The sequence below is a fragment of the Haliaeetus albicilla genome, chromosome 1 (genome assembly GCF_947461875.1).
Source record: "Haliaeetus albicilla chromosome 1, bHalAlb1.1, whole genome shotgun sequence".
Taxonomy (NCBI): Eukaryota; Metazoa; Chordata; class Aves; order Accipitriformes; family Accipitridae; genus Haliaeetus; species Haliaeetus albicilla.
The window spans coordinates 75,442,019-75,457,479 of record NC_091483.1 but is presented as its reverse complement, the minus strand read 5'-3'; the positions used below and the strand labels follow the sequence as shown (position 1 = coordinate 75,457,479).

Genomic DNA, 15,461 nt, shown 5'->3' with positions numbered 1-15,461 from the left:
CAAAGGCGCTGCTGTTCATTATTCATGTTTTCCAATTACTTCAAAATGATTGTACTTCTTTTTGTACACAACTAACATTTTCTTTCCAGGATACATTAATCATTATTAATTCTGTATCTCTATAGACTCTTAATGTGACAGAAGAAAAATTTGTGTTGGATACACTAGCTGGATGCATAGAATATAAATCCTTATTTGATGTGGTAGTCAATGCCTTTTTTGTTCGGGATGGGAGATACTGCCTGATTTCTGAGCGTAATCTCTATATAGGTAAGTTTTCTTTAAAACACCAAATGTGTTTACCACAAAACTTGAAAGAAATATTATTTTACTAGTGTAGGTCTTAATATTATATTACATTTGAAGCATTGTCATTGTGCCCAGCGCAGTACGAAGTACAGGACCTTTTCCAGTGCCCTTATGATGTAAAGCCTAAATCCTGAAATTGTTATTTAGTCTGCACTCTCACAGGTGTTAACTAGAATTTTACCTAAGAAAATTATGCAGAATATGCCTGCAGATTAGGTAACTTGCAGATGGAATACAGATGGATCGATCGGTGGCTGGAAGAAGTATCTTGGAAGTTTAACGATCACTTAAAAAATATTCTGCATTGATTTCCCTTTATTCTCTTCTATGCAACCTAGTATCTCTGCCATTCAGATATGAAATTGTATAACAAAGCTCTGTTTGCTGAGGAACACAGCATGTCTCACAGTATGAAGATACAACTGTCTCTAGCCATACATGGGTTTCTTTGTTACTGACCATCACAATGACATAAATAGACTTCTGTCTGTCTCCATGAGTGAGGTCAATTATTTCCCTTTTATTAGTTACTTGGTTAGAATCAGTTACAATACAACTATATCTGATAGTATGAGCTAGTTAATCAGAGTAGTTACTACTCCAAAAGCTATTTCAGGCATCGAGAAGTACATTAACAAGTAACTTAAAAATATTTTTATACTATGCATTTGATATGCATATACTGAGGTTGATTTATTAAGTCCCTAAATAAGCTGGAATCACAAATTGCTCTAGCATTGGTTCTCTAAGTCAGATATGTTCTGAAGCTTTGTGGGTACTTTAAAAAGTCTGTGCGATTTGATTCAAAGTGGTTGAAAAAAAAAATGTATCTAATATAAGTATATCTACATTTTATGTTTTAAAAGCTACTAAATTTCTATGGCAATTTTGGTTGCTTCTGTCATAATCTGGAAAGGTATAGAAATCTAAATCAAATAACAAATGAAAGGGAAAGGGAACCTAAACTGCCAAGGATGAAATTAATAGTATTTTGAGTTTATTCTAAATGGTAATGCTTCATTGTCTCCATTTCTCCAAAGCCATGTTTGTCAGTGTCTGGGGCACATAAATTATACCTTTAAGCTGAGTGTTGCTATAATTGGATTGTCAGGACTGGTCCACTCAAAAGCCTCCATTAATCATAGGCAGAGGGCAGGCTCCAGAAAATTTTCCTGTATCAACAGGTTGAGAGTCTAAGGTCATTGGCTTACATTTTTTTGAGCTGCTTATGATTCCCTTTGCCAAGCTGCATTGACACTTAAATGATCAAAGCTGCTTATAAAGGCTGTTGCTATGTGTGAGCAGATTTGAATTTAATAAAGCTTGTAGGAGATAAATGTATATTCTCTAAGACTGCTTAAATATGTTGCTATGCTAAAGCACAATTTTGAAGCCTAACAATACACTGAGTTGGCTGCAGCATGTTGGTCAGAATTTACTGATTTTATCATTACTGTTTGGTGGCAGCTAAAATACTGCAGTGCAAGTGGAGCCTGATTGATCAAAGTGAATATGGTCAATGAAAGCTGATAGAGGCGCTCATGAACTTTACAGGTCTGCAAAAATCTCACAGCACTGACTATGCCTCTTCCTGTATCAAACTGCATACTTGCCAGAGGGGAGTGCAAGAATCAGGGTTGGATTTCCCAGAGAATTTCACAATTTAAAAACTTGGTTTTATTCTAATTCAGAATAAAAACAAAGATTACAACACTTTCTGCAAAATAGTCACTTGCAAAAAAAAAAAAAAGGAAATAAATACTGGAATTATGATATTTTATGTTTAAAATTTTTGTTATGTATAATAAACTATGGTTTTGGAACAGAAGAATAAGAGCTATCCTCTCTGAAAACATTAAAAACAGGATATGTTGAAAAATTCACTATCAAAACTTCCTTTTATGTCTCCTGTTCACATTAAATTTTCTCAGAATAAGCTTGCTTACACTAAAAGTGAGCTGTTTCCAACAACATAATGCTGTCTGAAACTTTTCAGTCATGTCTCTCAGGAGCCACATGACTCCTATTCTCCCTGCGTTGTTGCCAGACTAACACAGAATTTCACAGATGGAATATGCAGATATTTGTTGTATAAGCTGGTACTACTACCCAAAGAAACAAGCCGGCCTTTTTCTCATTACCGGCCATGTATTCTCACCCTTATGTCGTATCTTCTCTTGAGTTAGAACTTGTGTTTAGCTGTCATCCAGTGAACTGATCAAGAAGGCGCTTCAGGTTAAAATTCACAGTCTGTTTCAACTTGGCTGTGTGGGTGACTGTACTTGCCCAAGAGAAGAAACACCATGAAGTAAAAGGAGGGGATGAGAACAAGCAATTAGGGGTTGACAGAGCTGCTTATTTTAGTGGTGATGTTGGCATAATGAAATGACTGTGAAATCATGGCAAGATCTTACCTTTGGCCTTATAGGATTCCAAACGCTGCTGTGGTAGATGTCCCACTTATGCAAACAGATATTTGCAGGCATCGAAAGGACTTCTATGAATGACTTCAGATAACTAGAATTGTTTTACATTTTTTGTGTAAGTGCCTAGATCCTCAGCTGTTAGAATTCCATAAAATTGTGCAGATTTGCACTAGCTTGGATCTGACTCATGAAAGAGATAACTAATTTATATGAACCATAGCACAGAGTCATGATGCTAATAATGAACACAGGGTTAACATTATATTATAACTTCATATTACAAGCATTATATTGCCTAGTTGGATAAACAATATTGAAGACTATTTAAAATTAAGTAACAGTCTAAATCCCAAAGTATGCTGAGTATAGGGTATAGGTTTATTAGAATTTCCCTCCTGCATTTTAATTCTATGTATCTTTTGATAGTTATTTGTTATCTGGCTACTTTTCAACTAGAAGAGCTCGGTCTTCAGCACTTCAGCAGAATTGTGAAATCTCTGGACACTGCAAAAATGCAAAAGGTAATGAAAGTACAAAACATTTTAAAAAATAATTAATGATCTCTTCATGGTGTTTGATTAATCAGATGACTTTTCTCAACTTTCAAGATAATTTAAATTGAGAAATTAGCATTATTTTCTGTTTAAATACAGAACCTTCAGTTTCTATACTTACATAGTGACTGTTTCATATTCAGTCAAAGATCAATTTAAATTGTATATTATATAATCTGAGAAGGTAGAATAATCACATGATTTACAGTTGTCCCTCTAACTTGCATACTCACTCTTGGGTCTGCTTGCATTCTGTCTTTGACTTTAGGCAGGAGAAGAAGTTTTCCCTATATGCAATGAATCTATTATCAAGCCTATTGTCCCTCCATCACTTTTTCTCCTTCCCAAAAACCAATTGCTCATTTGGAGCTATGCATGTACCAAGTACACCATTACAACATATGTGCAATTGACCAAACCAATGCTGCCAAATAGAAAGCATGACAACAAAGTTCTGCCTGCCTTTTTGCTGTCTGGAGTCACAAATTTGGGGTTTGCTCCACTACTTGTTTGCTAATTTTGATGAAATTTGTGGAAATATATATATACCTTCTGCTTCTCTTTCAAAATGGTTCAAAGTGCTGATTATCTTAAAAGCTATGTTGTAAAGAGGGGCACAGGGATAAACTGAGTGGCAATGCTGTCTCATAAGCCCTGTTTTCTTAGGAAAAATGGCTAAAAATTAAATTACTGGTGACACAGCGTATGTAAACTTCGATCATCCAGATGTTTCAAAGCATAGTCCAAGCACGGTGTTCAAATAACAAATATGGAATTCAAGAGACAGGCAAATTTTAGTAATTGATACTCAAAGGGCTAAGGTTTATCCTTATACTGATTACTTTGAATGTTCATGTGGATGCCAGTGTCTCTTTAATGAGTAGAGTTGCTCTATATGTAGGGAGACAGTAGGTTAGGTGGTCTGCATAATGTTTTTAGAAACACTCTATTCACTTTGTTTTGATGGGTTTACTATGGAATGGTTTTTATTAATTCCATTCAGAGACAAAAATTATACATTTCATTAACTATTAGAAAGAACAGAGAAGTGGCTGGAAGAATTATCATAATCTGGTAGACAGACAAATCACTCTGTCTAAAATGCTCTCCCAGCCCCTTCTTTGGTAAACATCTTAGACACAAGCCACTGGATTGGATGCATCTTGAGCTCATTCAGCTAGCAACACAATTTTCCTACTTCCTGCCAGTTATCTCTTGTTGATTCCATTCACCTAGCTTTAGATGGCTTAAGCGTCAGTGCCCTGATGTTCTAGTTCAGATAATTTCTCCTTCCGTGTCTGGAATAACTCTCTTCTGATAGGGAAGTGCTGCATTATGCAATGGTATGCAGCTGCTACTTTTTTTCCTGTAGATGTAACTTTGCTTAAGTACCTTATCAGATCCTCATCAGCATGGTACCTAGCTTTTCGTCGCTTGCATTAGAAGAGGTTCTTTGTCTCCAAAGGGATGCTAGATTATATTAATGCACCTGCAGCAAAGGATTTAGAAGCAGCATTTTGTCCCCCCAGCAACAGAGACAAAAACAGCAGAAGGCAGATCTGCAGCCTTAGCAACACAAGTTGTCAGAAATTTGGGATTCTTCTTCAGGATGCTGACCTGTAGATTTTGCCCTGATGACTATTGTGTCTGAGTTGAGTTGAGATGCAGAAAAATTATTCACATATATTTACTTAGAATAGATTAATCAAAAAATAAACTTTTCTGCACAACACAGGCTGAATGGAATTTTCTTAATCATGCAGATAAACCTTACTCAGATGAGTAGTCTTCAGTTGAATGAGATCAACTTGTGTGAGTAGACCTTTCTCTTAAAGGACTGCGTGACAGAATCCATTCAAATCAAAGTCACAGTGTTTCCTATGATTGATGCAGGTTCAAGTATTTTCATTTAGGCAGAATATCCAGGCAGAATAATAATGCTGCCTTACTAACACATGTTCATCTGCTTGAATAGAAAACCATAAGCTCTCATTCTATAATGTTAAGAATACATGCAAAAGTTCTTTATGGTTGTATAATTACAGAACCATAGGATAAAACCCAATTTTGTAACTTTAGTGTGATTGTTCTTCTAAGAACATGCATTGCTAGCTCAAGCCTATTTTTTTGTTCTATTATTCATATATGTTATTCTTTTATATTTGTTGTAAAATTTAAGGGTTTGTATGTTAGAGAAAATACACTCTTGAAATAAAAAGTTGAAGTAAACAGCTTTATAATTTCCTAATTGCCTTGTAAAAAATTCAAAATAACTAGTGTTTTCTTTCTAGTATTCAAGAACCTGTTTTGTTCTGTTTCATGTTCTGATTGCTTCTAACAGCAGTAAAGTCCTTTATAAAGAATTTCTGAGATCTGCAAAGGAAAATCACTACATAAGAACTGGGTATTGTAATTTCTGTTATGATGAGGTAGGAACAGTAGAACAAGATCAGTAAGAAGTAGGACAAAATCAGCTTCATGGTGGACATTGGGGTAAAAAAAGTCCAAGCTGGGTCATACAACGGCAGAAGGACCTGAGACCAAGCTAGGACACTTTTCTCTACACCTTTACCTCAGGATCCTCAAAATAGAGTTGCCCATTACAATTTCTTCATAGGAAAGCCTTCTTAGCTTCTTGCCTTCCTCTTCATTTCTCTGTTGCAGTTGAAAGGTACAGTCCTACAGGTGGTTCAGCTGGCATAGCTGAAGAACTAAACTACAATAAGAGGGAAAGAATCAGCAGGTGAAGAGAGGAGTGGACAGGAACCTCCTTGATTGCTTTTGCTACTACAGCAAATAGCTGTGGGTGTGTATAGCTAAAATAATAGCATTCTCAGGTAGTGGCTGATCTGTATGGAGAAACAGAACCTGCTGTTTCTTGCAGTTACTTCCTTAACTCAAGAGTCAAGAGCTTATGCTGTGAATATAGGGATTTCAGCTCTGCAAATGACTGCATGGATGTGAAGATAAAACCAGATGAGGAAACTTCCCAGTTTTCATTTGTTATTTAGAAATCTATGAAATCCCACTGTGTAAAAATACGTTAAGAATATTAGCAGGGCGTGTTCAAATTCTCAAAAGCAAGGTATTCAGCCCACTTGTAAAACTGCATTACAAAACAGTCTTTAATTACACACACTTGTCTTACTACAGCCAGAGTACATTAAAATAGTAAAAATGGGTACAATTCATTTCTGGTGTAATTCCACCACTTCTAGAAGGGAAATTAATCTTGGTTATCATGCTCTGTGAGTAGTGAAACTCTTGAAACATACAGGACAGAGATGTAAGCAGAATAATGCTGTTACCAAAATGACTGTCCAGTGACTTCTCTAAGGAGAAAGATGCTGGTAGCATCCAAACAGAAATCTGTGAAAACATCAAACCGCATTTTGCTGCTGTAAAAGCAATGACTGCTGATATTGGGGTTGTCACCTGTGTCACATGTGGCCAAAGACAAAACAGAAATATAAGGGATTTTTCCTAGCAATTCAGTTCACAAAACACAAAAGTGTCTATTGTTAAGAAATGAAATGTGCTATGGCTTCATGGGTCTTATCCTGCCAACATTTGCCATCCATGATATGGATTATCAAAACCAAGACTGTTGACTTTGGCTCTGGCAGACTCTGGTCAGAAATAATGTCTGGTAATGCTGCATTGCCATTTGCAATCCCTGCATTGCCTGGATAACTGTTCCAGGGCTGCATTCAAAGCCTTCTCTAGTATGATGCATATTGGGGCATATCCTTATCGTAGCATTTCTCTGGGGACTGTGACTAAAACAGTACTAAAATATATATCACAGTATTGATATCTGTTTACACAGTTAACCGTTCTCTGTACCTTATAGGAGGACATCATAGCATTTATCAATCGTAATTACCCATTTGTCTTAATACAGTGTGAAGTGTTAATAACCAGTACATAACTGGTGTTGCAGCAGGAGGCCTCAACAGGTAATAGCTAGCTGTTAAATACAACAGCTAGAAATCACTGTGTGCCTTTATTGTAGTTTCATCTGCCTTGAAGAGGTAGTTGAGTTGCAAGTGCTTTGTAAAAGATAGTTACAGCAAATATTTAGAACACCTAGATGGAGATCAGTCAGGGAGAGCTGAAACAGCAGTTCAGAGGCTTAGTTTCACATGGCAATGCAGTAGAAAACTGACTGAAGCTTCTGAAGATGGACTAGGCTATAAAAGAGGAATACTGAGGACACAGAGAAGGTGGAGTTGAGATTAATGAAAGCTAGTGAAAGAAAACTGGAGGATTTACAAATCACCACCTGCAGTATTTCTACATCAGCTTCTTCTGTGAGCTCTCTGAATACCTAGAAATTTGAAACTATCTTCACCCCTCTGTGTCTGCCTCATTTTAAGTATATCAGCTCATGTTCAATCCACCCCTGTATGCACACTTGCTTACATGGGTTTAAAACCACATTTTTTATAAACTTTGTGTATAGTCAGGACCTTCTGTAAAGTAAGAGTACTTTGGCAGGGGACACATTCACTGGGTCTATAATCATATATACAGTTGGGATACCTGGATGTAAAATTTTGTTAAAATAACTGGTAGAAGTAGTGTATATATAATACATCAATTCTGTTGGAGAGTATGAACTCTGTCTAGACTTCTAGCATTTTATTTATACATTGCTTAAGTACAAATTACTATATATTCACCATATAGGTGAAAAATGTAATCCAACATGCATGGACTACAGAAAAAGATCCTCTATAAGGAGAACAAATGAGTTTCTAGACCAATGGAATGAAATGCACCCCTTACCATATACTTAGCAAACTCCACTGAATCTGGAAGCACCAAAAAACCAACTTCTTCACAATTCAACACTTAGTTTATAGTCATGTTTTTAGGGATGAAATATCTTCTTTTGGATGGTGTGTTGATATGCCAGTATCTGCGATTTTGGGGAAGAGCAGTAGTTTCTAGACAAGAATGGGAATCCAAGGGAGTAATATTCATTTAGTCCGTCAATTGTTGCTCAGTCTTTTGACTCTACCAAAAGCACAATAGATGAAAATAAGACTAAATTTACAGGTTAATTCTATGCAAATGGTCACATCAAGACTACAGATTTCAAGTAGCAGGTTTTCTACATCTGTTGAACATCTGCAGCAAACACCTTGAGTCAAATCTGAATTGTTTATAGCTGAATTATTCACAAAGCTCTGAGCCACCTTGGACCTGGCACCACATGTGAATTAAGCTCCTTGGTACTCCTCCAGAACTAAAAACTCAATACAAAGACTTATATGGCTGTGTGGAAACCAACCCAAGATAGGGCTGATGCCAAGTTTGAACTAATAAGCTCTGCAGTCTCCATTTGAAGCTTCTCAAGTAACTGCACACTGCTTTCCAGTGTGTCTCATGATGTCAGTATTATTTACTGTGCTTTTTTCTATTACTGGGATTATTTCAGCATGATACTTGCTTGTACTTTCATTTCCAAGAATTTTAATGAAAAAGTTCAGGTTCAAGTTTGGAATTTATATTGCTGTAAATGATACAGGCTGAATCTGAGTGCCATTTTTTAAGAGTCTGTTTCAAAAGGCCATTTGAACAGTTCAAGTTTTAAAGAAAGGCTCTTGACCTTCTGGTGAACTCCAGTGGGAAACCAAAGTTCTAATGTTAGTTGCTATTTCTTCAGCACATAGAGCCCTACAATGTGTAAGTGTGCCAAATTTCAGTCTTCTAGTTTGATAGGAATATGCCAATTAATTGTATTTCAATAAAAGAAGAAGCCATATTGTATAGCAGTTAGTATAGTTCTCAGCAGTTCTCTGTGCCCAGTTCCTAGGAAGCTGAAAGGAACTTAAGTAATTCAGGTGCAGTGCCAGGCCTGACAAGTTTCTGGGCACCATGGATCATCTAGCTATAGATAATCAGGAGTTGATTGTGGGTATATTAGACTCTGTAACTCTATTGTATAATTATACTAAAATCAGTGTATTGCAGTAGTAATTAATTTTGAATAAAACCTTTTGTTTCACAATGTCTGAAGCAAATAAAAATGTGTCAAGACATCGCCATGTTGGAGCCCCTAGATTTTTTTTTATGCCACTAAAAAATTTTTATTATCTATTAGTGTTTCACCAAATAGGGCTGAAAGACATGGGGCTGTCCTAACAGAATGAAGAAGAACCTACAAATACCTAGCACCCAGGATTATAATTACAGGGTAAAATACAGGCAAGTTCTTCAGCAGTGTTTGTAGTAAAAGCAACTATCTTTTTGTAGTCGTATATACACTATGCCTTCAGTATTCGTATTTAAAAGAAACCACTTATTATTAGTTTCTTAGATTCTTCTTCAATGCCTTGTATTTGAACACATGGATAAAAGATGAATGGAGTCAGTTCTACGATTCACTGTATGTAAAAGAGAACTGGATTGATCCACTGCTAAGGTAAGCAGTACTTAAGTAGCCTGCGGCCACCTCAAAGTTTAAAAGCTGGAGAAAGTTTCCCCTGAAAGTTCAATTTGCTGTTAAACTGTTTCTATTGAAGTCACTGGGAACCCTTCTTGTCTTCGTGAGACTATAATAATCCCTTTAACTTACCCAGAGGCAAGGTTCTCTCATAGAAAAGTCCTTTCACAGCTGTTGTACATTTGCTTCTCAGTGCCCCTGAATAAATCAAACATCATACTCTGAAAAAAAATAAAAATCCAAGTTCCAAATTATCTTACAGAGTTAGACTCATGCCTCATAAGTCACTTCAACATCTGTATGACATTAAGCATTTGAAAATAGATGTTTGACTTCCCTGAGTTTGGCTTTATGCACAGACTTGTTTATGCCGATGGTCATAAAATCCCTTCTGAGCAAATCAGATAAGCATGTAAACAAGTCTTTTAAAATTATTATTTATTTACACAATTGCAACATCATTTAACAGTTTAAATGCTCTGAGGTGCCAGGTGTGTCCACACATTGGTTAGGTGGTGATACAGTAGCATGAGTACTTTTGCCAAACTGGAACATTTTCATGTGGAGAACGGTAGCTCTGCAGCCTATTGTGTCACTTTTTCACTCTCATTTTTACCCAGGACAGATAAATTAGAGCTAGCATTGGTACACCAATGTGGCTGCAATCACACATCCTCCTCACTGCAGTATAGATTAACCCAGATGATGGCAAACACTGTTAAGACAAAAATGTGCTACAAACAATGTCAGCTGGAAAAGAGTTTGCATCTAGTTCTAACTGTCATGTCAAAGTCAATAGAATTAATCCTTTCATACTATGTAGATTATGCCAAATTAGCAAATGTATAGTATAGATTTGGCTTGCAATACTTCAAATTCCACTGAGTTCTACAGGAACTCCAGGGATATATTTGAAGTCAGAATTTGACTCAATATATTCCATTGTAGTGATTCTAATTATAACGTATACTTACAAGAGTATAAAGGTACTGATAGAGATGTATAGAGATATACACACATATCCACACAGTTTTTATATGTACATATGTATGCAGGCAGATGCTTAATCTATTGCTTGTTTCATTAACACTAAGCTTATTGGAGCTGTCCTTCACAGTCGGTTACATTCAATGTAACAAACCCATGTTTTGTCTAGAAGTTGTAAAAATAAGTTGTACAAAAATATTAAAGATCGTATTTGGTTACTGGGTTTGAAAATTCCTTCAGGGGGCTGAGAATGCATTGATCAGTTTAATCAGTTCAGTAGTTTAAATTCTTTCAAATATGTCTTCATATTCCTCTTTCTAATGTCAATGAGGTTAATATAAAGAGTTCTATTTATTTTAATGGAGCTGCATTACTTGCAGAAGTTACTTGCAAGCCTCATCCCATAATGACAGTACTAGCTAAGGTCACAGTCACATAAACAAGTTACTGTAAATTTGCATTGTCAGCTGCTCTTTAATTTCTGGGAAAGCTCCATTGCATGTGTAATACTTATGGATAGAACACATATAGAGGAGGAATAACTGACATGAAGCTGTCACCATAATTAGCTCTGTGATAACCTGTTTGTGTCTTACCTTGAATTCTGCGCCTTCCTGTCATTCCTTGGAAGAAGTCTGAACCTTCATACAAGCCAAAATCCAAACACAGAGAAATCAAAATCATCTTGACTGCCCTACAGGGTTCACTGAGGGTTCATTTGCTAATTCACCAAACTCCTTACATCTTCCTACTTTTTTATTAGAACTGCCTGTACTTTGAGATTGATTTATGTATGCTCTGTCAGTTGGTAAATGTGGCAATACTCAGACCACTGTTTGTTCACAGTCTCTTCTTCTAAGTGTATTAAGCGTGTACTTAGCTTATGACAGCTACTTTTCTGATTCACAGTCTGGTCCTGCTGCAAAACAAACTGGCGAGATAGTTGCTTATTCAGTAAAAACTGTGGCTATTTCACCACTGGTAGTCTGAATGGACTAGCATCTATCAAGAGGTGAAGTAACACTGTCCAACTAAATCATGAGTACAAATTCATAGGTCTTGAAATTGAATGGCTGAAAGCATTACAGAATTTGCACCAATGCCAACCTCATATACTGCATGTAAGTTTGTATGAAAGAAAAAAATGAAATAAAATTGAAAAATCTGTTTTTATTTGAAGATGGCAGCCAAAAGTACAGCAACTGATTGAACAGCTCACAGATAAATTAAGTAATCGTACTACCACTGTCAAGACTTCGATGGTCACTCAGCCAAAGGAATTTAATTTGACGGTACCCAGACCACGTGCCATTCCTATACCTCTGCCAATACCCGTACTGGAAAAAAGGCCACCTGTGAGTTTTTTTATGCTTTGAGAGATACTAAGTTTTATGTATGCTTGTGTACGAAATCATAGTAGGGGAGTTAATAGTCTCTTTAAAAATAATTATAGAAAAACTACAACCTTTGACAGATCAACAAGGATTTTTGTAATATTCTGTGTTATTGAAGGTCAGATTTCTAAAAAACACCCAAAGTAATTCTCTTCATTTCAGTGAATGTTGTGTAAGCAAATTGTAAGCCAAATGAAGGAAAGGGAAAAGGTTGGTTCCCGTAGTTGTTTTGTGACTTTTGGAGCTAGAAATATACAGTGGGTACAAACTGATGACAGCATTGATACAAGTGTTTCTGGTAGTCCTTGGATTTGTAAGATGTTTGCTTTGGATAATGCACTGCAGCAGGTAAGAAAAGAACATTCAAATGAAAATTTTTTATGAAGTTAGATTTTTGTAGATAAACTCTCATTAAAATAGATGGCAAAGCAATTTCACTGGAGATGAGATGGACTCTAGGTTTGCAACTCCTCCTTGAGAGTGGAATTTTATTCCTTTCTAATGTTGAATGTCTAAAATTAAGGTTTTTCAGTTTAAATTTATTGCTCACGTATAAATGAGACTAGATTTATCTCTGAAATGCTAAGCTTTTATTTTACTCGTTGTCTAACATTGTGATTTAGTTACACTGGTACAAATCAGAGATACACAACTGGTTTTAAGTTAGCTCACTGGGGTAAGGCAAACAAGATTTGGGATCAAGCTGCTATGACTAACTTAATAAAGACTCCAAAATCATGTATATTTAAATTCAGTGGGAAGTGAGCTTGGAAGTCATAGTTTTGGGCATTATCTGCCACCTTGTATTAGCACTTCAGGTTTTAAATAATACATGTGTTGAATGCTCTTAGAAACCATTTACATCTCAGGATGGCCGAGCAATTTAATGGTAGTGTGTTATACAGTTAATGGGATTTTACACTGAAACAGCTTAATACCAGGCTCTGAAAAACTGCATTTAATAACTACTTAATCAGTATAGGAATGAGTCATATTGCTGTCATTTTAGTACCTTTATGCTGTGCAGCCCCTCTTAGAATAGATTTGCTTTAATGTAGATGCATTTACTGAAGTTCATTTGTGTTGTTAGGATTATACTAAATTTGGTTTACATTCTGGCCAAGTCTGCAAATTTAAAAGCTTGTGTGAATCTAAAACCATTAGCGTAGTAGTGACATATGTTGTGCTCATTTCTGTACCTATCTCAGCAAATAAAGCTTCACTTTAATTTGCCATATTGTTGACAGTATCACCATTTTAGATCCTGAAATGAACAGAGACTGAAAAGACAGCCCAGATGGCAAGAAAGAGTTAGTAAAGTGAGAGCAGGCCATAGTTTTGGCTACTGTATGGTGGACAGTTGTATGTAATTGAGAGGAATGCATGGAAATAAAGATCTTCCAGATTACATGCCATAATCAGATGCAGAAATTTTCTCACAAAGTTGTTCGTTTTATGAGATATCCAATTTTTCTCATGGTTCTCATGCATCTGTCAAAGAACTTGTCATGTGGTACATTAGCAGGGACTATTGTAGTCACAATAACTATAGGTGTAGTTAGTGCTCGACTTTGAAACTGCTGTATGAATTCATATGGAGGTGTCTGGATTTCGAGCAATGACTATTGATAAGTTTGCATCCCTATGGGGAAATTAGTTCATTCTGATTAACAGGATTATTATTTTAGGTATTTCTGCTAGGTTGCATTATTTTCTCTAGTAGAAATAAAATGCAAAGTAAGATGAGATATATCACATACATTGAGTTCAGGAGCTGGGATAGTACTGCTGTCCTGTACACTGAACACATGCTTCTTTCACAGGAGAGGACTGGAGATTGGGGTTATTGCAGAAGGCAGAGTAGTTAGTTGTCTTAGCGTTCTGTATTGAGAAGGGACTCTCCACAGACCTTGGAAAGTTTCACTGGAGTAACATAGGCCTAGAAAGTTAGGATAATCATTCATCATCATAAACATTCATCAGAAATGGGGGACAGTAAGTGAAAAACACTTCAGTTCTGAAATTTAATAATGAAACATTTCACTCCTTTAAATATTTGGCCTAAAGATTATAAATTCTTCTCTCCACTGTCCTTTATACACAAGCACATGGATGCACACACAAGCATGCACATATGCATATACACATTCATAAATACAATTCTACAAAGAAAAATGAGTGCTTTAGCTTGAAGTTTGCAAAGGAAACAAATGGAGACAGGTGCTTAAACCTGATTAACATGCAAAATGATTTGGACACATTTAACTTCCTTGGATATCCTGGCCTTGAGTTACAAATAAAATCCATTCTTTTAATATCACCACTGTACTAGAATAATAAAGCAATTATTTTATTTTTAGATTTTCTGTAAACCAATAATGTAGTTTAAAAAAAAATAAAAAGGCTGCACTGAGATGTTATTGTAACACCATTCAGCCAGATTTAGTGAATATTTTAGATATTTTCCTTATTATTTCAGCTGTGCTTCATGAGTGGAGTTGCTGATTGTTTAAAATAATTAAATGGGTGAATTCATTTGGCCAATATGGAGGATTTTGTTTGCAAATATATAGACCCAACAGTATATTTATCTTTATGATCTTGTTATGTATAAAAATAGAAGCTCTTAATACAATAGCATTGCATTAGCTTGCCCTTGTCCATCTTACAACAGTAACTTTAAAAAAATAGAAGAGTGATGACTACTGAAGTTCAAAGTGATTATTCATTTTGTTCTTTCTTAAACTTCTTGTGGTACCTACTCCCTAAATAAACTTCTGGTAAAAAGGTATCCAGAAAGCACAGGTGAGCCTGACCACTGGATGGAGAGGAAAAGCAAGGTTGGTGTCTCTTACTCCCAGCCCCCTTTCTTTCACATTAGGATTAAGTAGGTACAGTTTGGTCTTTTGATCTCTGGAGTTTACAATTTATTTATAGTGACTTATTCATCCTATTCCAGCAACTGGGTAATTGCTGTATTGTCTATCTGTCTGTCTGATTGGTACTCAACACCATGATATCTGAGGGCTAAATTACAAGGCTAGGATCATTTTTGAAACAGAGCTGATTGAAAAGTGTCCTCCTTAAATTACTTGGAATAAGCATAGCAGTTTCTGAGGAGAGATTTTCAGCTTACACTGGCAGATGAGTACAGTTTTGCAGGTAAAGCACATGACTAGGAAGAAGAGTGAAATAAACTGATACTCACTGCCTGTGCAACCCTTTGCAAATCCTCTGGGCTTTAATTTCTCCATCCCTAAAAGCATAATAAAAATTCTTAGATACTGCTGGGAAATAGTTTCAGTTCTACTTCACTTAAAAAGCTCACAAAAATACT

At 36.0% G+C, this 15,461-nt stretch overlaps 1 protein-coding gene across 2 annotated transcripts in view; it reads left to right on the top strand.

The window, feature by feature from the left end:
- The window catches only part of CFAP99 (cilia and flagella associated protein 99), a 61,557-nt gene that overhangs the window by 14,417 nt on the left and 31,679 nt on the right, over positions 1–15,461 (top strand). The window contains exons 3-6 of one of the 2 annotated variants that reach the window (XM_069795162.1): positions 126–270; positions 3,162–3,256; positions 9,610–9,722; positions 11,911–12,085. In XM_069795162.1, the coding sequence (XP_069651263.1) occupies positions 126–270; positions 3,162–3,256; positions 9,610–9,722; positions 11,911–12,085 (528 nt within the window). Of the gene's footprint in view, positions 1–125; positions 271–3,161; positions 3,266–9,609; positions 9,723–11,910; positions 12,086–15,461 lie in introns of both variants that reach the window. The other variant, XM_069795172.1, reaches the window with a different exon arrangement.